The sequence below is a fragment of the Dipteris shenzhenensis genome, chromosome 17 (genome assembly GCF_047967505.1).
Source record: "Dipteris shenzhenensis isolate YYH24624 ecotype China chromosome 17, Dip_SZ_1.0, whole genome shotgun sequence".
Taxonomy (NCBI): Eukaryota; Viridiplantae; Streptophyta; class Polypodiopsida; order Gleicheniales; family Dipteridaceae; genus Dipteris; species Dipteris shenzhenensis.
The window spans coordinates 8,920,999-8,948,082 of record NC_141612.1 but is presented as its reverse complement, the minus strand read 5'-3'; the positions used below and the strand labels follow the sequence as shown (position 1 = coordinate 8,948,082).

At 41.6% G+C, this 27,084-nt stretch overlaps 1 protein-coding gene and 1 long non-coding RNA gene across 2 annotated transcripts; both read left to right on the top strand.

Annotated features, from left to right (window-relative positions):
- The first annotated feature begins 4,146 nt into the window (after positions 1 to 4,146).
- LOC147891641 (G-type lectin S-receptor-like serine/threonine-protein kinase SD2-5) lies at positions 4,147 to 6,827 on the top strand. Its single transcript, XM_087389032.1, has one exon. The coding sequence runs from the start codon at positions 4,281 to 4,283 to the stop codon at positions 6,306 to 6,308; it is 2,028 nt and encodes a 675-aa protein (XP_087245158.1). The 5' UTR covers positions 4,147 to 4,280; the 3' UTR covers positions 6,309 to 6,827.
- Positions 6,828 to 6,908: 81 nt separating this feature from the next.
- On the top strand, positions 6,909 to 7,977 carry LOC147891640 (uncharacterized). The gene is made up of 2 exons (XR_015542535.1): positions 6,909 to 7,013; positions 7,108 to 7,977. It is a non-coding gene; the product is annotated as an uncharacterized LOC147891640 (long non-coding RNA).
- The last annotated feature ends 19,107 nt before the right edge of the window (positions 7,978 to 27,084 follow it).

The following is a 27,084-nucleotide window of genomic DNA, read 5'->3' as shown; positions in this document are numbered from 1 at the left end:
AGGGAGAGAATGTAGTGGATCTCCAAAGAGGAAATAGATATATCTGAATAATGAATGTCCACAGGGCTGAATACAACTGTATGAAGGAGCTGAAACCCTCACTCCAAAACTGGAAGACTAGACTACCTAGAGGAGATGAATCCTCACTAGATCCCTTAAGAGGCTGAGGCTACCTTGCTGGTCTGCAGGGAGGTCAAGAGTGTTCTTCAATTTCCCTAACATTCATAATGATCCAAACTTGGTAGTTACAATACTTCAAAATATCATTGATGGATGGCTGGTCAGTTACAAATGTTCTTTACTTGCAACTTGACAACACAAGTGGAGAAAACAAAATTCTACATAATTGAACAAAAATATGCACAAAAGGACTTTCAAAAAAATTAAAATTGGGCTCTTGTTGGTGGGACACACACATGATTAGATTGATCAGATGTTCATTAGATTCTCTATCAAACTTATAGAGAAAAGTGTGCTCAATCTTTCTCAAATTTGCAATGCTACAAGACGCATGGGTTCCAATGCCTACCATTGAAGTACTTGAGGAGACATACAATTTTTTATCATATGCAACTAGAGAAGGTATCTACGTCCCATCATTTGTGTAGCTCAATGATCATAGTTTCACCATCAATTTGAAATAGAGAGAAAGGATGAAAAGACTCTCATGTGGAGCAAAAAATATTCCAACTTCAAAACATGCAGGCTCCCACAAGAGGGACTCAAGTTCTTACTATCCATTCCAACATGTGGAATAGTTCAAGCTAAGCACATGCTTCTCTCTTCCACAAATGAGACAACAAGGTCCCAAAAAGATAACTGTTCAATGGATTTTCTTCAATGCTTGAATGAGATCAAGGAGGCAATGTGGCATGCACATGCATGTTTTCCAGCAAGTACACTACAATGGTGGCAAAGTTTTTTTGCATGGCATGAGAGGCTTATTGAAGAGTTTAAAAAATTATGATGCAATTCATCTCAATGTGCCATAAATGTGTGGTGTGAATTTGAAGTCTGTAACACAAGCAACATGGATTGTAGCGCTACAATAAATGAAATGCCAGTTGGAGAAGAGTTATTGACAATGGTCCATGGAGAAACCAGGGAAATGCACATTGGCCCTAGGAAATCAACCAAACGTCGTTTGCAAGAGAAGGAAATGTGGGAGGGTAATGCAAATAAGCTACATGAGGGCACAATGACAGCAGTTCTTGCACTGATGATGAAAATAATCATCCATTCTAGTTGGCCAAAGTCACAAACTTATCCATGAGAGTAATGTTGTTACTGTGGAAGTACATTTTTATAGATTTCATTCGATTGATGCACTCAAGGGAAAGTATCATCCATAGATGCTTAAACAAAGAAAAAAGGGAAAGAAAAGTGAAATGACTTTGTCATTTTTTATGACTCGCTTGTTGTCATGCTTCATAAACTGTACATAAGATTGCCTAGCCTTGCCTAAGTACAAGAAGCTATTGCAGGCAATATTTTGACAAATTTCTCCATCTTGAAAACCTTCCATTAACTTATTCTCATTGCCATACAGGTGTCTAGTCAAATACGAACATTATCTTTAAAAGAAGTGCACAGCTACTCATCAAAGTAAACTTTCCACATCTGAACCATGTCATTAAAGCAAAACATAGAGTTGAGAAGAAAGAAAAATTGAAAACAGAGTTGGAAGAAGAACTGAAAATAAAAGCTGAACAAGAGAGGGGCACACTCTCTCATATTATATATAAATAATAATATAACTAGAGAGGGAGTGTCCCACCTCTGCCCCATATGTCACATATGGATTTATTTTTTTTAAAACAACTTTCTTACTTTTCTCAATTTCTTAGTTTTAAACTTTTACTATTTTGGCATTTTTAAAAGGGCAGAATCTTTCTATTCATGATTTAAATATGTATAGTACCATTACATTCCTATAAACTATGATATTACCTAACCAATCCTATCTTTTTTAATGCACATTCTTGACGGTAAGACCATCTTGAGTGAGCACTAGGGAATCGAAAGAAATGACCATCGTAAGTTCTTAGTCCACGTCATTATATCTTAACGTGCATTCAAGGCCTAATTTAAAAGTCCCTTATCTGTGAATTTTTCATGAATAAAGCATGTGCTCCCTTTTTCTATTCAATCTATGAATACCCCCTTTAAAGGGTATCCTTGTGTATGTAAAAAATGTGCAAAAAAGAGCTTTGTAAAATCCCTTTTGTTGAATCCATGTGCTATGCTTACATATTTGGGAGTGACCCCCCCAAGACGTGATCCTACATCTCGTCTCTAAAGTTTTCCTACTTTGTTTTCTACCTACTTTTAAAAAATGCTAAGATTAGATTATGTTCCAAATTAGCGATTACGTGCATAATAAAACCAAACATACTCTAGCATATAAAGGATATAAAAGATTGAGTTTAAAATGTCGTTATTTGATATCATTGAAAAAAATATGTAAACCAACGTCGTTATTTGATATCATTGAAAAAAATATGTGAACCAATTCATCAACAGTAATAACTTGGTCATTGACCATGATCACCAGTGCAACAACACCGATGCATCTGAGCCAAAATTTAAACATAATACAGGGAGGGTGGGTCACACGCTGCTAGTTGATGCATCAGAGGTTATCTAAAACATTTGCATGTAAGCATATTGATTTGAAGAACAAAATCACATGCATATAATCATAAATCCTTAAGAACATTTCCAAGGATAAATATATAGAGTATTGCTAAGATTATTGATGATATATATACTTATCCATGTCCATAAAATTACCAACTTTTTTGGCTATAGTGTAATTTCAATTAAATCTACCGACCATATATCCTTTAGTCATAGAGTCAATGCCCACGTGCACTCGTGCACACTTGCTTTCAATCTTTCAAAGAAATTTGTGAAACATGGAGAACTATGAGAGTGAGTGCTTGGGTCATATGAGGGCCAAAATGTGAAAGGATAGTTTGACGCACAATCTTTTTGTGTGAGTTTGACACATCATCTTTTTGTGTGAGTTTGACACATCATCTTTTTGTGCACAAAAATTGAGCGACCCTTGTCTTTGTATTGGGGGCGGATATGTTAGAAATAGTGTCTTGGTTGTTAGAAAGGGTATGCTGGCAATGAGGTGATCTTCTACGGGCGAGAAAGATTCGAGATGAAGATAATTCAAGATAAGTCTTTATTGTGGGCGAGAAAGATTCGAGATGAAGATAATTCAAGATAAGTCTTTACTGAGGCTGCACGATGCACTAATCGATTTGAGATGAAGGCAATTCAAGATAAGACTTTACTAATGTCGCCCCAAGTATCCTCTGAGGTAAATGATGAGTAGTGTTGTGTACTAATTTTTAAGGATATGGGGCACCACAACAAAAATGGCCCCTACAACCTAGGAGGCTTGGGTGGATTCAGCCTCTTAAGGCTCATATATTTCTGTAGATCCCCAACAACACCTAGTACAAAAATCATTTTCAGAGAGAGGGGGCCGCACAATAATATTGGCCCCTCCAAACTTGGGAAGCGTGGGTGGATTGAGCCTCATATCTCAGATATGTCATGGGATGGTGAGCAAAAGTGTGATATCATAGTTAATAGTTCTGAGTATCTCGGAGGGGAAGGAAGAGCTTGAGTGAGGGGGGAAGGTCGAAGAGCCGATGTGAGGGGAAGACGGAAGAGAAGAGAAGGAAGAAAGTGAGGAACCCAGAATGATGCTGCGGGAGGAGGGGATGGTCATGTGGTGGGTAACAATAATATTGTTGGGGGGGGGGGGGGGGGGGGTGCTTGGGGGAAGCACCAACTCCTTGAATCTCTTGAGCAAAAGCCTTTGGGTAGCCCTTCCGCCGCCCATCAACTCCGCCACCTGCTTCTCACCGTCTCCTATCCTCACCAGCCTCAACGCCCATTTCTCTCTCGCCTTCGTCCCTTCCACCTTCGATTATCCCACCTCCTCGCCCACTTCTTACCTCCTCTCCCTCCTCCTCCTCTCCCCTAACTCCTCCTCCTCCCCCCCTTGTGATATCCTCTGGTCCCCCCATCGCCTCCGCCCCGTCTCTGCTCACGCCTCTCTCTCTCTCCAATCCGGTCACCTCGTCCTCCACGACGCTGATGGCTCTTTAGTTTGGTCCCCCCCCGGCCTCGCCGCTGGCCTCCGCCTCGAGAATTCCGGCAACTTGGTCCTGTACGACAGCTCTAACTTGACGCTCTTCCAGAGTTTCGATCACCCTACCGACACCTTCCTGCCCGGTCAAACCTTGCTCCCTGGCATGCAGATCGTCTCCAAAGTTTCTCCTCGGAATTCCTCGGATGGTATCTACTCCATCGTCATGGAACCCGGCGGGATGGTCCTCTACGTCGACGTTCCTCCGTTGCTTCCTTATTGGCTCTGGGGGAATAATGATTTTCTTAATTATTCCGCCATGTTTGGCACTCCATGTAACCGCACCGGCCTACTCTACGCAGCAGATGGGTTGAACGCCTATCTGGTAGAGCAAAATATGTCTGCCGAATGCAAACGAGTGTGGAATCCTACTTGGGACCGCCAAGGATTTGCTAGCAAGACGGCTTATGCCAGGATTGACCCAGACGGCAATCTGCGTGTTTACGATGATAATCGCAAGGTAGTCTTCGACATAGTGATAAACAATGGAGGCACAGCATGCGATCTGCCTGGTATTTGCGGACCCAATGGCATTTGTACTCCGAATGCAAGCGCTCTATGTATCTGCCCCAAAAGTGATGGAGATTTCTTCAAACCGATCAATGATTCTTCGCCTAATATGGGTTGCACGCTTCGCTCACCTCTCGCCAAATGTGGTAGCGCCAGCGGCCAACAAAATCTCCAACTTGTGCAGATGAGTGGAGTGGACTATTTTGCCAACGATATGATCAATCAGACTATCACCACCTTGTATGGCTGCAAGCAATCGTGCTTGTCCAATTGCTCCTGTGTCGCAGCTTTCTACCGCGAAAATTCTCAAGCCTGCTACCTATATGAGCATCTTATGTCTTTGCGTCTTATCTCGGACGAGAGCTATTTGGCTTATTTCAAGGTTGAAAGTGCTTCTACGCCTCAGGCTTTGCCGGGTTCGACAGATTCTCGACGTGTGAAGAAGAAGGTCATTGTAGGTGTTATCGTGGGTGCATGTCTACTTATCGTTCTTCTTCTCGGTGGTGCAATTAGCGCCAAGCGACTGCTCTTCAACTCTTCTGAAACCACGGAGGAGCAGGAATTCCTGGAATCACTGCCTGCACTCCCGCCAAGGTTCTCTTTTCGGGAGCTGCAGCTTGCAACAAGTGGCTTCAGCCAAATGCTAGGTAGAGGTGGCTTTGGATCTGTCTACGGAGGACGTCTCCCGAACGGCTTCAGAGTGGCCGTCAAGAGGCTGGATAAAATCATGCACGGAGTGAAAGACTTCCGTGCAGAGGTGGCAGCCCTCGGAAGCATTAGTCACGTGAATCTTGTTCGTTTGTGTGGCTTCTGCGCGGAAAGATCACATCGCCTTCTCGTTTATGAATACATGGCGAATAAATCATTGGACCTCTGGCTGTTTCATCAACCCGAGGACAGAACCCGTTTCCTAGACTGGAATACGAGATTCAATATAGCTCTTGGTACCGCTCGAGGCTTGGCATTCCTTCACGAAGAATCAAGGCAGCGGATCATCCATCTGGATATCAAGCCACAGAACATTCTGCTGGATGAGAATTTCGTGCCCAAGTTATCTGATTTTGGTCTTTCAAAACTTCTCGAGGGAACACAAAGTTGGGCAATTACTACTATGAGGGGGACACTGGGATATCTAGCACCGGAGTGCGTGCTTCAGATGGCCTTGACTCTCAAGTGTGATGTGTATAGTTTCGGCATGGTTCTACTAGAGCTGGTGGCAGGACGGAGGAATTTTGATCCGAAATTATCGCCGGAGAGGTGGTACTTCCCAGAGTGGGCGATCCAAAAGATGGAGGAGGGAAGAACAATTGAAGTTATAGATGATCGTCTTTTCCAGAACGATCAGGAAGGATCTGCTGGCTGGATGAAGCAGGCCATCAGAACAATCAAGGTAGCCTTCTGGTGTGTTCAGGAAGAAAGCAACATGAGACCTTCGATGGGCGAGGTAGTGTTAATGCTGGAAGGACATGCTGAAGTGGATGATCCCCCGTGGTCTCTACCTTTTCACCGGAGAACTCAAGTCCACTTATCAGAATCTGCATCGGCTCTGCCCTCCACGTCTGGATCTTCAACTTCTCGACGATCAAATCTACCATCGTCCTTTGGAGTCGTCTCTGCTCGGTGATCAGCACGGCAATTTACTCAACGTTGTTTTCCCTCCTCTTTAGACGAAGAAAAGAGAAGACATTATGTCCGTTTTATGAGTATAGCTTCTTTACGAGCGCTCTCTTCTGTACCAGCATATGAATTTATCTGTTGTAATCATCCTTTGTAATGGGAAGCAACGACAGATGCTGTTTTTGTCGCAAAAGCTGTAGCTGACTTATTCCAATGAATATATAGTCTCAATGATATATGTACGGGCCTTACTCGAGGATTTTTTGGCCTGCCCTCAGGGGTAGCGTAAGCAGCGTTTTGATTTCTGCAAAGCAGAAAATCAGAATTTTGGCATGCAGAAACTTTGGTTTTGTTTGCAGGTTCTAAGCGTGTGGTGGAGTCCATTTTTTGTGTCCATTTTATTCGTTCTCTCAAAGCGAGGATGTTATTCGGCCATATCTTGGCTCCATCTTCGTAAAGGAAATTTATACAGCGCCGCGTCGTCCTCTTGCGGATCAAATCTTAAATGTCTTAGTTAGTGGCATGAAACGAGATTGTGGCTCTTCTTATCGCGGGTTACTTGTGATAAAGCAATCATGTTTCTGCTTTATATACAACGTTTGCGATGAAGTTGCACAGTATATGTGTATGTTCTTACTTTGCTGCATTCTGAATCCTTCGATGGATGCTTCTGCAGAGTACATGGACACGGACAGCGGCACATTCCTCAAAGGTTTGCGAGAAAACCGAATTCGTCTTGCTTTGTTTGTTTGATTTCTCGAATCGTTTTTCCTTCCTTGACTTACATATTTCGTCTTTGGTTGTAGGTCTTGCTAAAACCTGTCCTCAGGTAATGCTATCTCTATCAACTCCCGTCCCTGCCAAGCTTTGTCCTGCTGAAGAGGTCGGAAATCATGCAAACGAAGGTATATGCATGCAGAGACTTCGGTAATCTTTGCAAGTCTTTACGAACGACAAACACACTGTTTGAAACGAATCGCACGGTTCGCCCTTCTCTACGCATGCAATTATTTGTGTCTGGATCCTTCAGTTGGGCCGTTCGTCCGTCTTTGTGTAGTTAGAGAGGTTCATTCGCCTTTTTCCTAGAATTCGATACCTCCTTCTCTGTCCGTCCTCATTAGAACGTGCTCCTCCTCCCTCTTGAATCGTTACCGTAGCTGTTTTATTGTCTTGCTCGTCGTTTGGGGCTGAGCTATCATCGTTTCACGGCTTCCTCTAGCATGTAGGGAGCCCACACGCTTCTGAAGACTAAAATCGGGCCGCAGAGAAAAGACGGGTATATAGCTTACTCTTGTTAGGTATGCATGCCGAATTTTACGTGCAGACGTTTGATCTGCTTCTTTGCTACACCTATCGCTGAGTGCTACTGCTGCAGCTGTATAAATACATTCATCGCTACTTCGCTTTGAAGAAAACTAGTACTGACAAATATTGAAAGCTATTTGAGTAAGCAAAATATGTCTTTAGCAAGGAATGAATGCGCAAGGAATTGCGAATAGGGACATACGAAAGAGTTGTCGCTTCAAATCTTCCTGCTTCGTATTGTTGTTATAGACAAAAATGTAAGAGCTAATGTTTCGTTTTGAACCAGAGTTTCGTTTTGAAACTCTTGTGAACGCCGTTCAACTGTGTCTGTGGATTTCCATTATGTATTGCGTTGAGAAAACTGTGTTTTTGTCCGGACTTCCAATCCCCATTTAATAGCTTGTTCACACGCTCAATTTCGACTCCTCTGCTTTATGTATGTGTCTTCCTTTTATGGCCTATAGTTTGATTAATCAGTAGGGGAACACATTGCTTCCACTTTACTGTTGTTGTCAGCTTTAGGTCATGTTTGATCCACATAGGTTAGTTTGGAAGCAGCAAGGTCCCAGTTCTGTCATTTCTTGTAATCTAACGCAAAGGTGGTAGATCGGCTGCAGGGTGTAAACGAAATTTCTCTTGTACTTTCTCAAAGATTTTTTTAAAATGCATGTTTTCTCATTGTTTATTTAATTTGGTGCATTTGGTTTCGCAAAATTTTATCTTTGATATCACAATTACTTTGTCTACTTTCAAATAGTGGTTGTCGTATCTCCAAATTGTTGATAACATAATCTTTTTTTAAGACTCTCAGCTATCTCTGCTTGCTCATATGCTGAAAAAAATATGTCCCCACTTAGTCCAAGGTCAAGTCCAATGTTGCTTGGCACTCCCTCAAGACCCCCAAAAGAGAATCTCTTGAAAATTTATGCGATAAAAAAAACACCTCGCCGTTCATTGAAGAGCTCTTGTCAAGAGGTGGCTACTCTATTTTTCAAGTTATACCTTTGAAAACATGGTGTTTGCTTACATTTTTATTCCTCGTTTGTCAGTGAAGAAGCTCATCCACGAAAACCCAGAGTATGTAAGCTTTAAATCCACGATTACATCCTGCATGCAATGTAGCAAACGATTCTAGGGAATGCAAACTTGAGGAACCCAAAAAATTCACACCCAAAGGAGGCATTGGCAATGTTATTGTGATTGATTGACAAAGTTGTGATTGAAGTTGTGAAAGTATGATCCAAGATGCGAAGATCACGAGCATGAATGCCGACACGGTGCATTATGACATATTTGTCCACCTCCAGCATCATGGATTCTCCTCTAGAATCGAGGAGTATCCAATTTCGGGAAGCAGCTGCCTTCTTCTTGGCGAAGGCTTGCATATCCGCAACAGATGGCACAATAGCCCGGGCCATCGTATGAGCGGAACTCTACCTACGGGCATAATCTGCGGCAGCAACGATAGAAAGATGCAAAGCAGAACATTAGGGGAAGGAGGAAAAAGCATTCTAGGACAAGAAGAGAGAACAAAGGTTGCGGTAATCTAGAACACGGGAAGTTAATGATGAGCAGAAGCGAGGAGAGGGAGTCAGAAAGCGAAGAGGCGAAGGGACAAGCGGCATGCGGTCCAACAAGATTCTTACTTTTCTCGAAATGGGGACCCGCTGCAATCAGGCATGTCCGGGGAAGGATCCCGACGGGAAAGGAGAGGACATCACGGAAGCTGGAGGAAGGATAATGACGAGAGGACAGAAAGAAAGCCTGGAGGGAGAGGGGATGCAGGGACGGAAATACTGGAATACTGCAATGCTACTGCAGGAGAGCAGGATATCACATTCTACTAATCGAGATGGTGGAGAGAAATTAGTCGCGAAACTTTTGACAAAGCTTGATCGACAATGCAAAGAGAGAGAGAGAGAGAGCGCGATCAAGGACAAAAATAATGCACCTCGACATGAGAGATTGTTAGATGTATGAATAGAGAAAGAGATATACTATGAGAGAGAGAGAGAGAGAGCACTCAAGGACACAAAGGGAGGGAAAGAGACACAAGGAGGGGGAGGGAAAGATGGAGATGGAGACGGGGATAGAGAGAGGGAGATGGAGAGTGGGATATAGAGAGAGAGAGGTAGAGAATGGGAAGAGAGAGAGAGAGTTAAGATTGCATTTATTCATTTGCACCTCTAAGTTGAGAAAGAGAAAAATAAGAAAGTTAATTAAGGTCTTCGAGAGACCATGAGATTGAAAAAAACCCCAGATATAACTGATCCAAAGAGTGAGCTGCTAACAAAATACAAAAAGTGTATATGTAAAATCAATGTCCATGACATAGATAACTAAGGGCAATAAGGCAACAAGATGATCGTTGGATGTCAGAGAGAGAGAGAGAGAGAGAGAGTGCAATGAGAGAGACAAAGGGAGGAAACGAAAGAAAGAAATATTAACATCCTCGAAAGACCTTGCATGTCTATGAGAGAGAGAGAGAGAGAGAGAGCGAGCTAAGGGCAATGAGAGAGAGAGCGAGAGGGAGAGAGAGGAGAGGGAGGTAGCTCAGGGGAGAGAGAGAGAGAGAGAGGCAGAGACTTTCCAAAGTAAAAGCAATAAATATAGAAATATTGTAATTAAGAGCATTTTTAAGGGCAATGCCCATTTTATAAAGTACACTTCTAAGGTCATTTTCACATTTTGAGTTTCCTACTCTTGAGTAACCTTGCATTCCACAGCCTCCTCTTTCGTCGTCTTCCCAAGCATCCTCCTACACTCATGGCTTCCCCTAGAGAGGCTTTTGACGAGTGGATTTTATCCACTGATTCCCATGCCTTTGCAGATTAGGTTTATCCTATCTTCTGCAAGGCATTCCATCTTGATTCACACTTGAGAGCTCTCCTTCCTACTGATAATCCTGAGCTCTTTAGTTTTTTGATAGACTTATCCATGGGCAATTTGTCGCGATTGCTAACTCCCCTCACCAATGGGTTTCATTGGATATTTTGAGCTCTTTTGACCAAAGTGCTAACTTGAGGCTAACTTCAAGAAGAGACTAGGTAGGGCCATGGATAATGTCCCTATCTCTGTCTATGAGTATGCTCTTCCCATCGGGGAAGATTCATCTTCCCCAATTCATTTGATCCAGAGCGATGCAGCCCTTACTATTCTCCTTGCGAATAGCAAGTTTGATGAGGATGCTGGCGAGTAGCCTGAGGGTCGTGCATCCACAAGTGGTGGAGCAGGTCCATCAACAAGTGGTGGAGGAGATGAACTAAATCTAGAACTGGAGCTTGAGGAGCATACTATTAACCTAGCTGAGGAGTAAGTTGAAAGCGAGGTCATCTTATCTTCATATCCGAATCGTGCATATCCATCCTCTACCTATAATCTAGATGAGGGAGCAGCCAAGCCACACCTTGCTTTGGTTGATCCAATTAGGATTGAGGGTGAGGAATACCTTACCCTATTGGAAGTGAGGGAAGAAACTGGTCTCCAAGAGGATGAGGTGCTATGTTGGCTCTCGAATGACACCTTTGATGATGTCATTAACTTTGATGCTCCAGTCAAATCCAGCAATCGATGAGATTGCATGCTTTGATGACTCGAGCCTCACCAATCTAGAGGCAATCCAACTAACACAAAAGGCAATTGAGGATGTCACACTTGAGAGCTCTCCTTCCTGCTGATAATCCCTCTCTTCAAATTTTTGATAGACTTATCCATGGGCAATCTCTTGCGATTGCTAACTCCCCTCACCAATGGGTTTCATTGGATATTTTGAGCTCTTTTGACCAGAGTGCTAACTTTAAGAAGACACTAGGTAGGGCCATGGATAATGTCCCTATCTTTCTCCATGAGTATGCTATTCCCATCAAGGATGATTCATCTTCCCCAATTCATTTGATCGAGAGAGATGCAGCCCTTACCATTCTCCTTGCTAGAGCAAGTTTGATGAGGATGTTGGCGAGCAACCCAAGGGTCCTGCATCCACAAGTGGTGGAGCAGATCCATCAATAAGTGGTGGAGGAGATGACCTAAACCTAGACTTGGAGCCTGAGGAGCATACTATTAGCCTAGCTGAGGAGCAAGTTGAAAGCGAGGTCATCTTATCTTCATATCCGACTCGTGCATATCCATCCTCTACCTATAATCTAGATGAGGCAGCAACCAAGCCACACCTTGCTTCGGTTGGATCCAATCAGGATTGAGGGTAAGGAATACCTTACCCTATTGGAAGTGATGGAAGAAACTGGTCTTTGAGAGGATGAGGTGCTATGTCGACTCTAGAATGACACTTTTGATGATGTCATTGACTTTGATGCTCCAGTCAATTCAACAATCGATGAGATTGCACACTTTGATGACTCGAGCCTCAGTGATCTGGAGGCAATCCAACTAACACAGAAGACAATCAAGGATGCCGCACCAAAGTATGACATGTCTGATGAGCAGTTCATGAATTTGCAGAGGGAATTGTTTGGGGACAGAGATGAAGAAGCTAGCACCTCAAGCCAATATGAAGTTCAAGACCAACCATAAAAGGGAGTTCATGATGCACTTTGCGATGAGGCACAAAAGGTATGTAGCTTTGCCAGCTTCATCATGAGATGCAAAATCATCAGTATAATTCTAGGTTCCACTTTAGCAACAAAAATCATTGCTTTGTCTTCAACTATTAGGGAATAAAAAATAGGGTTTAGGGTTTAGAGTACAAAACCCAACCAAATTTTATGATTTTAGACCTAGGACAGCCTGCCACTGCCACTTATCCCTGCCACTCCATTTGTGGAAACAATTAGGGTTATGGTTTTGTAATATAGAAAAATAATATTTTTTAAAAATCATATTTGGGAGGCCACTGAGACCCTAGCAACCATGTGCATCATTTTTATGCAAAAAAACCCCTGTAGACCCTAAATCCGACATCGTGCGACCAGAGCCCAATTTTTGCAGAAACTAGGCTCTCGTCGCATGATGTCGGTGCAAAAACTGCGCTCTGGTTGCACGATGTCAAATTTAGGGTCTGCAGGGAATTTTTTTGCATAAAAATGATGCACATGGTTGGTAGGGTCTTAGTGGCTTCCCAAATATGATTTAGGGAATAGAAAATAGGGTTGAGGGTTTAGGATACAAAGCCCAACCAAATTTTATGATTTTAAACCTAGTACATCCTGCCACTGCCACTTGCCCCTGCCACTCCATTTGTGGAAAAAATTAGGGTTATGGTTTTGAAACATAGGGAAAATAACATGGTTATGGCTTTTATTCAGGCCACATGGAATACAATTAGTTTTAGGGAATAAAAAATAGGGTTTAGGGTTTAGATTATGAAACCCAATCAATTTTATGACTTTAAACCCAGGACATCCTGCCAATACCACTTGCCCCTGCCACTTTCCCTTGCCACTCCATTTGTGGAAACAATTAGGGTTACGGTTTTGTAATATAGAAAAATAATGTTTTTTAAAAATCCGACATCGTGCGACCATGCAGAAACTAGGCTCTGGTCACATAATGTCGGATTTAGGGCTTTCACGGGTTTTTTTGCATAAAATTATGCCCATGGTTGCTAGGGTGTCAGTGGCCTCCCAAATATGATTTTTTTAAAATATTATTTTTCATCTATGAAAAACCCTTATTCTTATTAATTCCTAAAAAATGATGTTTTATTGATTTATATAATCTTTGGGTTTTTATGTGATATGTTGGTTATGGGATATCTTATGGGTTGATTAATATACTGGGCAAGGGTGGAACCAAATGGTCTTCTAGTGGGGGGATGGCTTCGATCGGCCACTACATCAACGGAGTGGCTCAACACATTTTGGTGCTCCATTGACAATTATTGCCGGATGGAAAGATGAATATCATGATGTTCAGGGTCCTCAGTCGAATGGTGAAGATAAGGCCCATCCATCCTACTGCAGATCGTGTTATTTTGGTTAGGCATAGTGTAGCTTTATTTTTGTTCTCAGACACATGATCTGATCCTCTCCATAGTATCATAGCTATTGCAGGGCTAGATGGTGTTACAGATCCCTAGGCTATAGAGAATGAAATTTTGCAACCCTTTGTGCTTTAGCAAGCAAAAGAGGGATCTGAGTCAAGCAGGAAGGAGCGTAGACTAGAGTAGCTTGTGCGTTCAAATGGGTGCTCTTTGTAATACTACTCTATGTCAATAAAGAATACCATTTTCAAATTATTTCTCTTCCCGCTACAAAACATTGTTTCCTTTTCCATGTTAAGTAAAATTGAGTATTATTTCTTTTTGCATGTTCTATTAAGATTTGATGTTTATTATTTCATTTTGCTATTGTATACGTCATCATAAAGTTTTTCATAAGTAAATTGAGATTGCATGTAAGTAAATTAATAGATTGCAAATACTTTGAAAATAAATTTGAGATTGTACATACAAAGACAATTAAAAAAAAGACATTTTATTATATTGAAAAGAGGCTGATACAAGACAAATGCCCGTAGGTAGAGTACATGAACTCTAACTATCGCCCAAGGTGAAGCATACGACATCCCTAAGTGCCCTTAGGCTTCCTAAGATGGACAATAAAATACATGTCTGAGGCGGTCACCGTGACCCTTTTCCTATGGATGGTAGCCAACTAGGTGTCGTCTACTAGGTAGGCCTCAGCTGCATGCTACATGGCAAGTAAGGAATCTCTAGAAATATGCCAAGGAGCCTCCACAACTCCACACCTATAAAACCGAAACATTGAGCTAAGGTTGAGGTCCTCCATGAGATCACATACCACCCTTGCGAAACTCGCCATCGGGATGAGCAGATCAATGGACTTTTGAAACTTTCTGATCTCTCGAAACGCCACCGTCCCCAGCTTGAATCTCTATCACCTCACTGGAGGAGGTCTCTTTGCCCTTGATGTGGAGGGCCTCTTCCTAGATGTGGAGGGCCTCTTTTCCCTATACCTGGAGCTCGGGCACCTATCCCCCATTGGCGTGGACCCCGATTGTCGGCTCTTGCCTTAGTCCTCTACTTTGTCCTTCACTATTCCTCTAGCTCGCGCTCCTCCTCGTGCTCCTCTGTGCTCTCTGATTCATCGACCTTTGCATAATGATCTTCTTGTGCCTTCCTCTGTTCCTCTGTCTGCGGGCCTGCTCCTTGCTCCCTATCTAGCTTCCGGATTGGCAGTTTCTCCCTTTGATGGGGACTATTGGGGGGAGGCTATCACTCTCTGTCTTTGTGTCTAGAGGTGGGTCTGGCTGTGCCAGTCTCCGTGGTGCCTTGATCTTGGGCCTGGCCATGGGGGATGGAGAGAGTGTGCGAGAGAACGGGTGAGGGTGCAAGAGATAGGGTGGAATTAATGTCAGGGGCAAGTGGGAGGTGGTGTGGGAGTGGAGAGCTCTTTAAATAATCAAATAAAAATGAGGGCCCATTCTTTTATATAGGGCCCAAAACCCTAATTTTTAAAAATACTTGTTTTAATAAAAACTCTAAAAAAGTAAAATTTGCATTGACTACAAGTATCAATTCAAGAAAAACATTTTCACGATGTTGAGACAACTAGGGCCTCCATGTTTTTTTATCACACTCTCGGCAGCAGAGAAGTTGTGGGAGCCATTGATGAGCTCCCTCCTTAAACTTAACCCAAGTGAAAATTCTAAAGAAACCAACCCGAAATTGGTTACATTTAATTTGATCCGTGTTCAGACCCTGTGACAATAACCCAATACTACATGCACAGATTCCAAGCAATAAAGACATTGTTGAAGAAAGATCAAAACGTTTTGGGGAAAGTGAAAGACTTCTTCTTCCTTACAGAATTTCAAAATCGAGGTAGCCAGCATGACCATGGCTTGTTATGGGTAGAAAATGCTCCTATGTTTGGTGAATCGACAAAAGAGAAAATCGAGGCATTCGTCGATCAATATATCTCCACCGACATTAATAAGTTTGAACCTCTTCACAAAAAAGATATGCAGACACACCAACATCGAAAGACATGCTTCAAGAAGAAGAACAAATGCAGATTTGGATTCCCCTGTCCACCTATGAGTGTGACAAGAATCTTACAACCACTAGTGGAGGCGTTGGAAAGCAAAGCCCTCAAACAAAAAATGAAAAAAAATGCGGCCTTTCTATTGGAGGACAAAACTAAATCATTAGACTACCTCAACTTTCTTAAAGCCTTAAACATGACTGAAGAAGAATATGTTCTTGCAATACAATCAACCATTTCCCACCAACATTATTCTTGAGGAGACAACCTAAAGATATATACACAAACAATTTTAACCCCATTCTATCAAAGTTATGGGTGGCAAATACAGATGTGGAGTTCATCCTCAATCCACATGGTGTTAGTGCATACTATACCTCCTACATAACAAAGATGGACAAAGAAACAACAGAAGCTATGAGAACCATTGTGGTAGAACTTGCATTTCCATAAACGCTCCTCTAAATGAATGCATTCGCAAAATCGGCAATGCCATCTTGAACACTCAACATATTAGCTCACAACAAGCAATATACTTAGCGTTGTCATTGCCACTAACATCTGCCACGAGACAATTCCAATACATCAACACCAACCCTCCTGAGAAAAGAACATATTTGCTAAAATGACGGGAACAACTTCAACATTTGGATGCAAAAAGTATTGACATCTTCTTTGATGACATTGTAGCAAAGTACTTGAAGCAAAAAAACACCCTCCATGACATTTCCTTGGCAACGTTCGCAAGTGAATACAATGTCTCCCAATCGAAAACCCCCAAAAAAAAAAAAAAAAATCCACTTCAACAACTACATTTAGTTCAATGACCCAGAGAGCTACTACAGAGAAAATTGCATTTTGTTTTTGCCATATCGCAACATTGAGCTACAACTACATGAAAATACAGCTACATGGCATGATATGTACAATGATTTCAAACACATTATAGAACCTAATAGAAATAAATTTCACAAACTCTTACCTAAGTTTACCTCAAAAACAAATAGTGCCTCATCAACACTGTCATTGTCTATTGACTTCACATTCAAGAATAACGATAAAAACGACCTTGGTATCGATATGCACATTTATCAAAAGTCAGTCAATCATCAACGTTGCTTCCATACAAGATGATACCAAACAATGAATACCACTCCTCGCATCAACTTAATGACAAACAACGTTTAATTTTTGAAGATATCATGCAAAAAAAAAGATGTCATACCACAAAGCCACATCATCTCTTCTTAACAGGCAATGCAGGAACAAGCAAAACACTTGTGTTGCTGCTGATAGTGCAAGAACTTTTGAGACACTATTCTCGCATTCAAGGTACCACCTTGCAACTACCAAAAATACTTTTGCTTGCTTACATAGGAAAAGCAGCATTCAACATTGGCGGCACAACAATTCATTCAACCCTTCATTTGCGTCTCATGGCATCCCATTACACAAGCCTCTCTGCGGAAACATTGCAAGAACTATCACAACTTTACAAAGACCTTGAGGTGGTACTTTCAATGAGGTTTTTCTTATCGGACATAGCACTCTAGTTGCAGCCGACATGCGGCTATGTGAAATAAAGCATAATCATCTACAACTATTTGGAGGGCTAGATGCCATCTTATGGAGATCTTATGTGGAGATTTGTGTCAAGCAAGTCCTATAAAAGATTTGTGGTTGGATATTCACGGACAAATCAAGAAACTCAAGAACAATGTCTTCCTTTTGGAAAGACAACATCCTACTATACAAACTAATCACTCCAATGCGGCAACGAGACAATAGTTACATAGAAATTCTCAACCAAATAAGAACAGGGGAGCACACTCTTCAAGATATCTCTTACCTTAACATGCAATACCATTGCCAACCAAAAGAGAAAGAAAATGTCCCTCTTTTGTTCTACACAAACGCAACAAAAGATGCTCACAACGAAGAGGTTTTTGAATTGCTTAAAGAGAATCCACACATCTTAAAAGCAATTGACAAAAGGCACAAGACATGCAGCAAAACCATATCAATGTCAGATTGCCCAAAAAATACTGGAGGGTTACACAAGACCCTACATTTGAAGCAAGGAATGATAGTAGAAATATGCTCCGGCAATTTGGACATACCAAATGGCATAGTCAACGGAGCGGACGGAATATTTAAAGATTCCAACATTGGGGAAGGGCAATCTATTGTTTGGATTTTGTTCAACAACAAAAACATAGGGAAAAGGACACGTTACAACAACTCCAACCTCTACGTCGAAGAAAAATTCCACATATTTGGACTCCAATAACTCCAATAACAAGAGAATTTCAAATTGGAAAGAACCACTTGAACACTATCTCTAGGCATCAATTTCTCAGATAACCGGTTGCCACTAGAACAGTCCATCGATCCCAAGGGCTATCAATGGATTCCCTTGCATTTGACCCATCCTTCATAAAAGAGCATGGCCAAACATATACAGCTCTTTCACACGTGCGGCGTGAATTTCCTTCTGAAACCAATCCTACCAAAGCACATCAAAGTTGACAACAACGTTCTGCAAGAAATTCAATGACTACACACTCAACAAAAATGGATTGTAGACTAGGTAGACTTCTCTTCTTTGAAAAATAAACAAATGACATTGCAATCACTAAACACAAGGACTTTAAGTGCACACTATGAAGACATACTCTCTATAAAAAGCCTCCTAAATGCAACAATAATATGCTTGCAAGAGTTGCACACTCCTTTGGATAGTCGTCTATCGCTGCTAGGATTTACTTGCTTGCAATATAACTTTGGTGTTGGAATAGCAACATGTTTTCAGAACAATGTCACTTTGAAGAGAGAAGAATACATCGCAGAAAAAAAGTACAAATGCCTGCTCACAATTCTCTGCAAAAATGAATACTCTAACAATGCAATCATTAACATCTACAAGGGGCCCTCTTCACCACAATCCACACTACTATATATCTTGGAAAAATTACTCAACAAGATAGATCATGGTATCCCGACAACTATAATAGGAGACTTTAATATTCACTATGATCATTTGAATAGTACTACATCACAACTTCTCACATTCATGACAAAACATAACTTTGAACAATTAATAGAACAACCAACAACGATTCAAGGGTCTAATATTGACCACATATGGACAAACACTAAAAATGAAAACACAATACATGGAACAAACTACATTTATTGGTCTAACCACTCACTTGTGTACACAAACATTGTAACCCAACAAGGGCAGGCCTTTTGAATGTAATTCAACTTGTTCATATTTGCAGACTCATATGTACATAATACATCTCCAACAAAATGAGCATAGTATCTACAAAATGGGGCCTTGGTCTAGGCAACATTAGTTCCACAAGAGGTGAGTCTAGAACCGTGGAAAACTCTTTGAAAACTCCTCTACAACTCTAGAGACTTCCCGTGGCCTTGTGGTCATGACTTGCACTCACCTTTGGGTCTATTATTCCTTGAATCCCTTTTAGGTGTTCTTTCATATAGAGCTAACTACAAAACTAGGTAGAAATGGCACTTTCATGCTGCCATTTCCACATGCGCCATTTTTTGGAAATATCAACTAAAATTGCCATATGTTTTTGTCATTTATACATATGAAATGGCAACTAAAAGTGCCATATTATTGTGCCATTTTTAACATGTGAAATGGCAGCAAACTTTGTTGAAATGGCACTATATTTGAGGTTAAATGTGAAAGAAATAGCAAATGTATGATATAAAATATGCCATTTATTATGTTTGAAATGGCGAAAAGTGACATATAGGTTCCATTTTTAATGCTAACATATAGGAATGGAAAAAAGTGACATAGGTTGCTATTTTTATTGCTGAGAATGGCAAAAAAGTTACTCATTTCTTATAATATAAATGGCAAAAAAGCGACATGGGTTGCCATTTGTTATGTTGTAAATGGCATAAAAGGAAAGCATATTGCCATTTCTTGTCTTAAATGGCATAAAAAGTGTCATGTGTGAGATGTTAAATGAAAAAAGCAAGTGATATAAAGGTGCTATTACTTATGTATAAATACAAAAAAAGTGACTAAATTTCCAATTATGGGATTCTAAAATGGCATTAAATTGGGATATTAATTAGATTCTAAATGGGTAAAAATGTTACATTAAAGTTATCATTTCATGTTGTAAATAGTTTTTAAAACATGACAAAATTACCGTACCTTTTAAAGGGTGAATTGTATAAATCTTGTGAAGTTATAGCGTTTCATTTTGTAAAATATATGATTCATTACTTGCTTGAAATTTTAAAATACATTTTATTAATATTAAAATAACATGAGAAATTATAAATAGATTATATAGAGAATTTCCCATAGTTTTTTTTCTAAAGAATACATTCTAAAAAAACAATTAAAACACCCACACATTCTTTTTTTTTAAATGCTTATTAAACATTGAAAAAGTAAGTATAGTGTAAATTTCCCCAAAAACATTATATAGCATAAACACAAGTCACATGAAATAGTATTGCATGTAAGGTAGTACATCAAAGAATGAAGCAATTGAATCAAGTTTCACAAGTGTGACCTCTAATATAGAAGAAAGTATAGAGTATCACTCCATGTTAAAAGTTAGTTGTGACTAATTCAATTATCTAATTCGCTAGGATCATGTCTCCTTGGAGAGCTAAGCTCCTTGTTATTGACATCAAGAACACTCCATGTGGCCTCTTCAAGGATTTCATACAAGGGTACAAGAACCATTCTCCTTCTTATCCGATCCAACTAGGAGACAGATTATAGCTTCCACTCCTAGGTTGATGCTTTGGTCCATCAAGATTGAACCTTTTCTCTGGGGATCAATTGAAAAAAAAAAAAAGGTGAGACTAAATCCCATGGCTGCTTCTTGCTGCTCCAACTGATGGCACCACTCCCAAGGGAAAACATAAAACCACTAGTAGATCTCCTGTCTGAGACACTATTAGCCCAGTCAGCATCTGTGTATCCATGTACCTGTAATGCACACCCAGCTTCATAAAACAGTCCATAATGCAATGTGGACTTCACATACCGCAGTATGCGCCTAGCCGCATCCAAATGTGGCTTCCTCGGTGCCTGCATAAACTGACTCACCAGCCCCACAGCATAGCTCAAATCTGGTCTGGTTATAGTCATGTAAATCAAGCTACCTACTATGCGCCTGTACATAGTAATATCTTCAAGAAGCTCACCTGTTTCTGCATTGAGCTTCACATTCTGCTCCAATGGAACAGAAATAGGCTTACAGCCTGTCATCCCATATTTGGACAGCATGTCCAAACCGTATTGCCTTTGCAACAGCCATATCCCACTCGGGGATCTAATAACCTCAATGCCCAAGAAGTAACGCAGCTCTCCCAAATCCTTCATCTCAAATTTCTGCTTCAACAGCAGCTTCACTTCATTAATGTCTGCATCACTATCACCTGTAATAATCAAGTCATCAACATAGATGACTATAAGCACAATCCCTCTGTTTGTTCTTTTCACATAAAGTGAAAAATCTGAATTGGAAATCTGAAATCCAATAGTGACAAGATATTGCCCTATCTTGTCTGACCATGCCCTCGGCGCCTGTTTTAAGCCATACAAGGCTTTGCGCAACCTGCATACAAAATCGGGGTGTGCATTATCCTCATAACCTTCTGGCTGCATCATATAAACCTCTTCCTGCAAGTCACCATGCAAGAAGGCATTTTTCACATCCATCTGATGCAAAGACCAGCCCTTGCAGCAGCCATAGCAATTACTGCTCTCACGGTTGCCATCCTTGCAACTGGGCTGAAAGTTTCCTCATAGTCAATTCCATATGTCTGTGCAAAACCTTTGGCAACCAATCTTGCCTTGTACCTGCTAACATACCCATCAGCATTGTGCTTTACTTTGTAAACCCACTTGCAGCCAATAGCCTTCTTATCATGAGGCAAAGGCATCAAATCCCAAGTGTGGTTTGCATCCAAGGCAGCCATCTCTTCATCCATAGCTGCTTCCCAATTTTTATGCCCTGCTACATCCTCAAAACATGTGGGCTCTGGCTCCTCTAGAACCTTGACCATATAAGCATAGTGATGTGCTGTATACCCATCATATCTCAGCCTGTCAACTGGATACTTAATACGAGTGGACCTCCGTACAACTGGATCAGTTGCAGGCGTCTTTAAATCATTCCTGCTTTTCCTTGCACCAGGTGTAACAACAGAAGGAATCCCAAGTTCCTCATCAAGGCTCATTTCAGAGCCGCTTGACTCTCCATCAACATGAGAGCTACCAGCAGACACATCAAATACTGGAGCATGGTCCACTTTTTCTTTTCCCTTATGTGATACCTGCACAACACTATCAAGACTGCCATGTGACGATTCACTAGATCTCAATCTCCCTGTCCATGCATTAGATCCACTAGTAGAGGACTCTCTGGGTCCACTCAAGGCTTGAGATTGCTGCTCTACATTTATTGTAGCATTCCCATTTCCTGCATCTGCATCTCCTACCATAACAGTTGGTGCATACCAGCTGCTCATTTCATCAAAAACAACATCTCTGCTCACTTGCATTTTGCGGGTGGAAGGGTTATAACAGCGATACCCTTTTTGGTGCTGAGCATATCCAATAAAGATGCATTTTTCTGCCTTTGGATCCAGCTTTGTTCTCTTCTCATCAGGAACATGAACATAAGCTATGCAACCAAATACCTTCAAGTGAGAAATATCTGGTTTTTGGCCTGTATACATTTCTTTAGGCGTCATGCCATGGACAGCTGCAGTGGGGGTTCTGTTCATAATATAAACAGCAGTTGCTACTGCTTCAGCCCAAAAATAATCAGGCATGTTTTTCTCATTTAGGATCGCCCGTCCTACTTCTGCAATATGCCTGTTCTTCCTTTCTGCAACCCCATTCTGCTGAGGGGTAGACCTGCATGAGTACTTCCTTTGAATTCCCTGTTCTTTCAGATATTCACAAAATTCTTCTGAAAAGTACTCTCCCCCTCCATCAGATCTTAGCACTTTAATATGCACACCTTTCTCTTTTTCAACCATGGCCTTAAAAGCCTTGAAATGGCTGAACACTTCACTTTTGTGCTTCATAAAATAAATCCACACCTTCCTAGTGTAGTCATCAATAAACGTCACATAATAATGGCATCCACCAATAGAAGCAGCTTTGGTTGTCCAAACATCTGAATGGATCACTTCCAAAGGTCTTCTGCTCACCTTAGCATTTTTGGGAAATGCATGTCTGGCCTGCTTACCCATTTGGCATGCTTCACATACCTTTTGCATTCCCTCAACTCTGAATTTAGGCAAACCTGCAACAATGTTTTTCGTTTGCATAGATTTCAGCCTTTGTATATTCACGTGCCCAATGCGCTTGTGCCATATCTCAATATCTGCAATGACATCTCTCCCATGCGCAAACATAGCAGCTTTCACCTCAGGCATATCAACATCCAAGGTGAACATTCTGCCATTTTTGTTGCCTTTTGCAACCAAGTGGCACTTATTTTTCAAGTCCTCAACGAAGCATCCATCAGGGTTAAATCTAACTTGCAGACCTTGCTCAACCATCTGGCCAACTGAAACCAGGTTCTTAGTGATTTTTGGAACATGAAGTACATATGCCAAAAGTACTTTGTTTTGCCATCCTGCATAGCCAATGGCACTTTACCAACCTGCATAATTGGGTGCGCAGTATCATCACCTGTTTCAACATAACCTGGCTTATCCAAATTTCTGACATCATGAAACCACTCACCATGACTGGTCATGTGGTTAGAGGCACCTGAATCAACATACCAAACATCATTGCAAGCTGCAGCATCTCCTGACATGGAGTTAACCATATGCTGCATCACAAAAAGGTGCTCATTTCTGTCGTCACCATGCCCACTTGATGATGCATAGTTGCTTTGCTGCAACTTCCCACTTTTGATGTCATTCTGTTTTTTATAGCATGTATTCTCCTTGTGTCCAGGCTTTCCACAATAATAGCATTCTGTGCTGCTATTTACTTGCTGGTTCCTTTGCCATGAACCACGGCCTCTTTGACTCCCCCTGCCTCTAGAACTACCACGTCCTCCTCCATAGGACTGGTTTTCCTGTTGTTGCTGTTGGTTCTGATTTCCTGCACGGCCACCAGAACGGCCTCTTCCTCTACCCCTGCCTCTACCTGTATTCGAGTAGAAAGCAGTCTCTTGAGAAGTTGAGGTGGCTGAACCACCATTCCTTTGCTCTTCACTCAGCAAGAGAGCAATAAGTTCCTGAAAATCAGGAAATGTTTCACGGACTCCAATGGATGTCCGAAATTGTGCATAATCTTTCCCAAGACCATTCAAGGTCACGGACACTAAGTCCTCATCATCAACAGGTGCTCCAATGGAGGCAAGAGAATCTGCAAGGCCTTTCACCTTCAAGGAATACTCATTTATATTCAGATTTTTCCTTTGCACATTGTGCAACTCCTGCTTTAGCTGCATCTTTCGTGCTTTGGTATTTGTGCTATACAGCTTCACCAATGTATCCCATGCCTCCTTAGGCGTCTCTAGATCCTGTATATGCACAATCATAGAATCTGAAATGCTAACGGACAGCCAATACAGGCATTTTCTGGCTTTTTCATGCCATTCTTTAAAGGCCTTCAATTCAGCAGGAGTGGGAGCAGCACCCAAAACTGGTTCTGCAGTTTCACCACTGATGTAATCCCAAACTCCCTTTCCCATAAAGAAGTTTGTCATCCTGAACTTCCATGCTTGGAAGTTGTTCTTGTCAAGCTTCTCACTAACAATGGTAGACAGATTCTCAGACATTTTACAAATCACGAATTGCAACAGCAACCTGTAAACACAGCAAATGCCTCAGAAGGGCAAATAGCAAAACTTCTGCAAAGAGCCTCACAGGGGCAGATCTGCAACACTGACGAAAGTGGTATTTCACCACACAGTTACTTCCTTGTGACGATTTTGCATTAACAGGCAACAGGCATGAATCTGCAACTCCCAATATCTCTGCACATAGGCACACGATGCAATTTCTGTGGCACCTTTCCACCGACTAGCCGCGCGGTGGTCGCACAGCAAAAACAGGGCCTTTTTCTGAGTGCCTGCAAAGAACTTCTGCCTTCAAAACGGGCCCCGAAACGGTCTCAAATCAGAAATATACTGCACTCTCGCCGCACCGCGAAGGGCCTCTCAATCTGAAGCAGTGCACTCCTGCACTTCTGGCTGTGCTACCTGCAAAGATTTGCTCCCAAACTCGAAGTGGGAAAGCAACACTGGTCCTCTTACCAGGACACCACAAACTTGGCTTTCTTTCTTGAGCTCCTTACACGAACAAGGCTCTGATACCATGTAAAGAAGAAGGGAGAGAGATAGGAGACTCAAGTTCAGCTTTCTTCACAACACACAAAAGAGAGAGGACACAAGGTTGGAGGGTGAAGCCTTTCTTCACTTTTGCACACAACAACAATACAATAGAAGAGGGAAATACCCTATATGTCAAAACCTAGAATACGTGGTTCATATGTGAACCCAAACCAAAAACATACGTGGTAGTCTAACTACACCACAAGTACAACTAACATAGGCGGTGACATAAATGATAGTCATCCAGGAGATATGTCGGGGATAGAGCTTGATATCTCAACATAAGACTATCGCTTGTCTACACAGGATAAGCGTGATGCATTGGCAATAAGATAACTCCAAAATCCTAATAAGTGCATCACAATTGCACAAACTTAAAGGAAAAGAATTTTCGTACGGACTCAACTACATGAAAGAAAGAAGGCGATGATTAAAGCCTATGCACCTACTATAGGTGACAAACTAGCGTGTATGAAAGCCAAAATTATAGTTTCACTCTTAAAGCAACCGAACCATACACTGTTTATAGCTTCAACGCATCTAGCCTATAAGATTAAATGCCAAAATCGTACTCTACCCACATCTCACCTTTACATCCAATCATGAACTTTGGCAACAACACTGCTAGAGGAATTCCAAGGAGCAACAAGCTCCTAAAGCTCGTCAAGCTACTTTGGGAGCAGGTTTGGAATGAAGTTCTAGTGGAGGACATCCTCGACTCTTACGACGACAAAGACCATAGTATGATCATCTAGGATATGTACATGTCTGCCTCAGCTTTGGTATGTTGGAAGAGGTGTTTTGGATGAGGATTCCAACAGTGGTAGCCAACAAACACTGTGGTGCTTACTTTGATGATGGTAGCTACTCATCTTCATAGGGGTACATGATCATCAAAGCATTTAATGAGGGTCTTTGAGTAGTCTACGGGTTCCTTTCAGAGTTCATCAGATTTAAGAAGAGTGTTGGTTACGTGCCACGATAGTAAGTGGCTTGGATGGTCACATCAATGCTAAGGCCTATTATGGGATGGGCACGCCACTTTGCATGTAAGTCAATAATACCTAGGTTGAGATGTGTGCAAAGTATTGTGATGATCGGATATGCGTTGCATTGTCGATTAAGCATAAAACAGCGTTTTTGCCTTAGTGTCATGGACAACAACCAATAAAAAACATGGTCCTAGGTGTGATATTCTAAAAAGTACTTGTCAGATGGGGGAGCCACTTTGCAAGAAAGTCAATTTCAACTAGGTTGATGTGCATGCACATTATTGTGCCTATCGGTTATGCTTTGCATGGGGGATCACACATTATACACCGTTTTCCCCCTAGTGTTATGCACATCCATCAAAGAACACGCTCTTAGGTGTATTATCATACCAAGTACTTATTGAATGGGCGTTCCACTTTGCATGGAATACCATACCACCGTTTTTGAGGCACGTGCAAAGTATTGTGCCCATCGGATATGTTGAGATATCAAGCTCTATCCCCGACATATCTCCTGGATGACTATCATTTATGTCACCGCCTATGTTAGTTGTACTCGTGGTGTAGTTAGACTACCACGTATGTTTTGGTTTGGGTTCACATATGAACCACGTATTCTAGGTTTTGACATATAGGGTATTTCCCTCTTCTATTGTATTGTTTTGTGTGCAAAAAGTGAAGAAAGGCTTCACCCTCCAACCTTGTGTCCTCTCTCTTTTGTGTGTTGTGAAGAAAGCTGAACTTGAGTCTCCTATCTCTCTCCCTCTTTCTTTACATGGTATCAGAGCCTTGTTCGTGGTAAGGAGCTCAAGAAAGCTAGCCAAGTTTCTGGTGTCCTGGTAAGAGGACCAGTGTAGCTTTCCTATTTCGAGTTTGGGAGCAAATCTCTGCAGGTAGCACAGCCAAAAGTGCAGGAGTGCACTGCTTCAGATTGAGAGGCCCTTCGCGGTGCGGCGAGAGCGCAGTATATGCTGCGGGACAGGGCGAAGCCCTTGGTGACTTTATTTTTCTGATTTGAGGCCGTTTCGGGGCCCGTTTTGAGGGCGGAAGTTCATCGCAGGCACTCAGAAAAAGGCCCTGTTTTTGCTGTGCGACCACCGCGCGGCTAGTCGGTGGAAAGGTGCCACAGAAATTGCATCGTA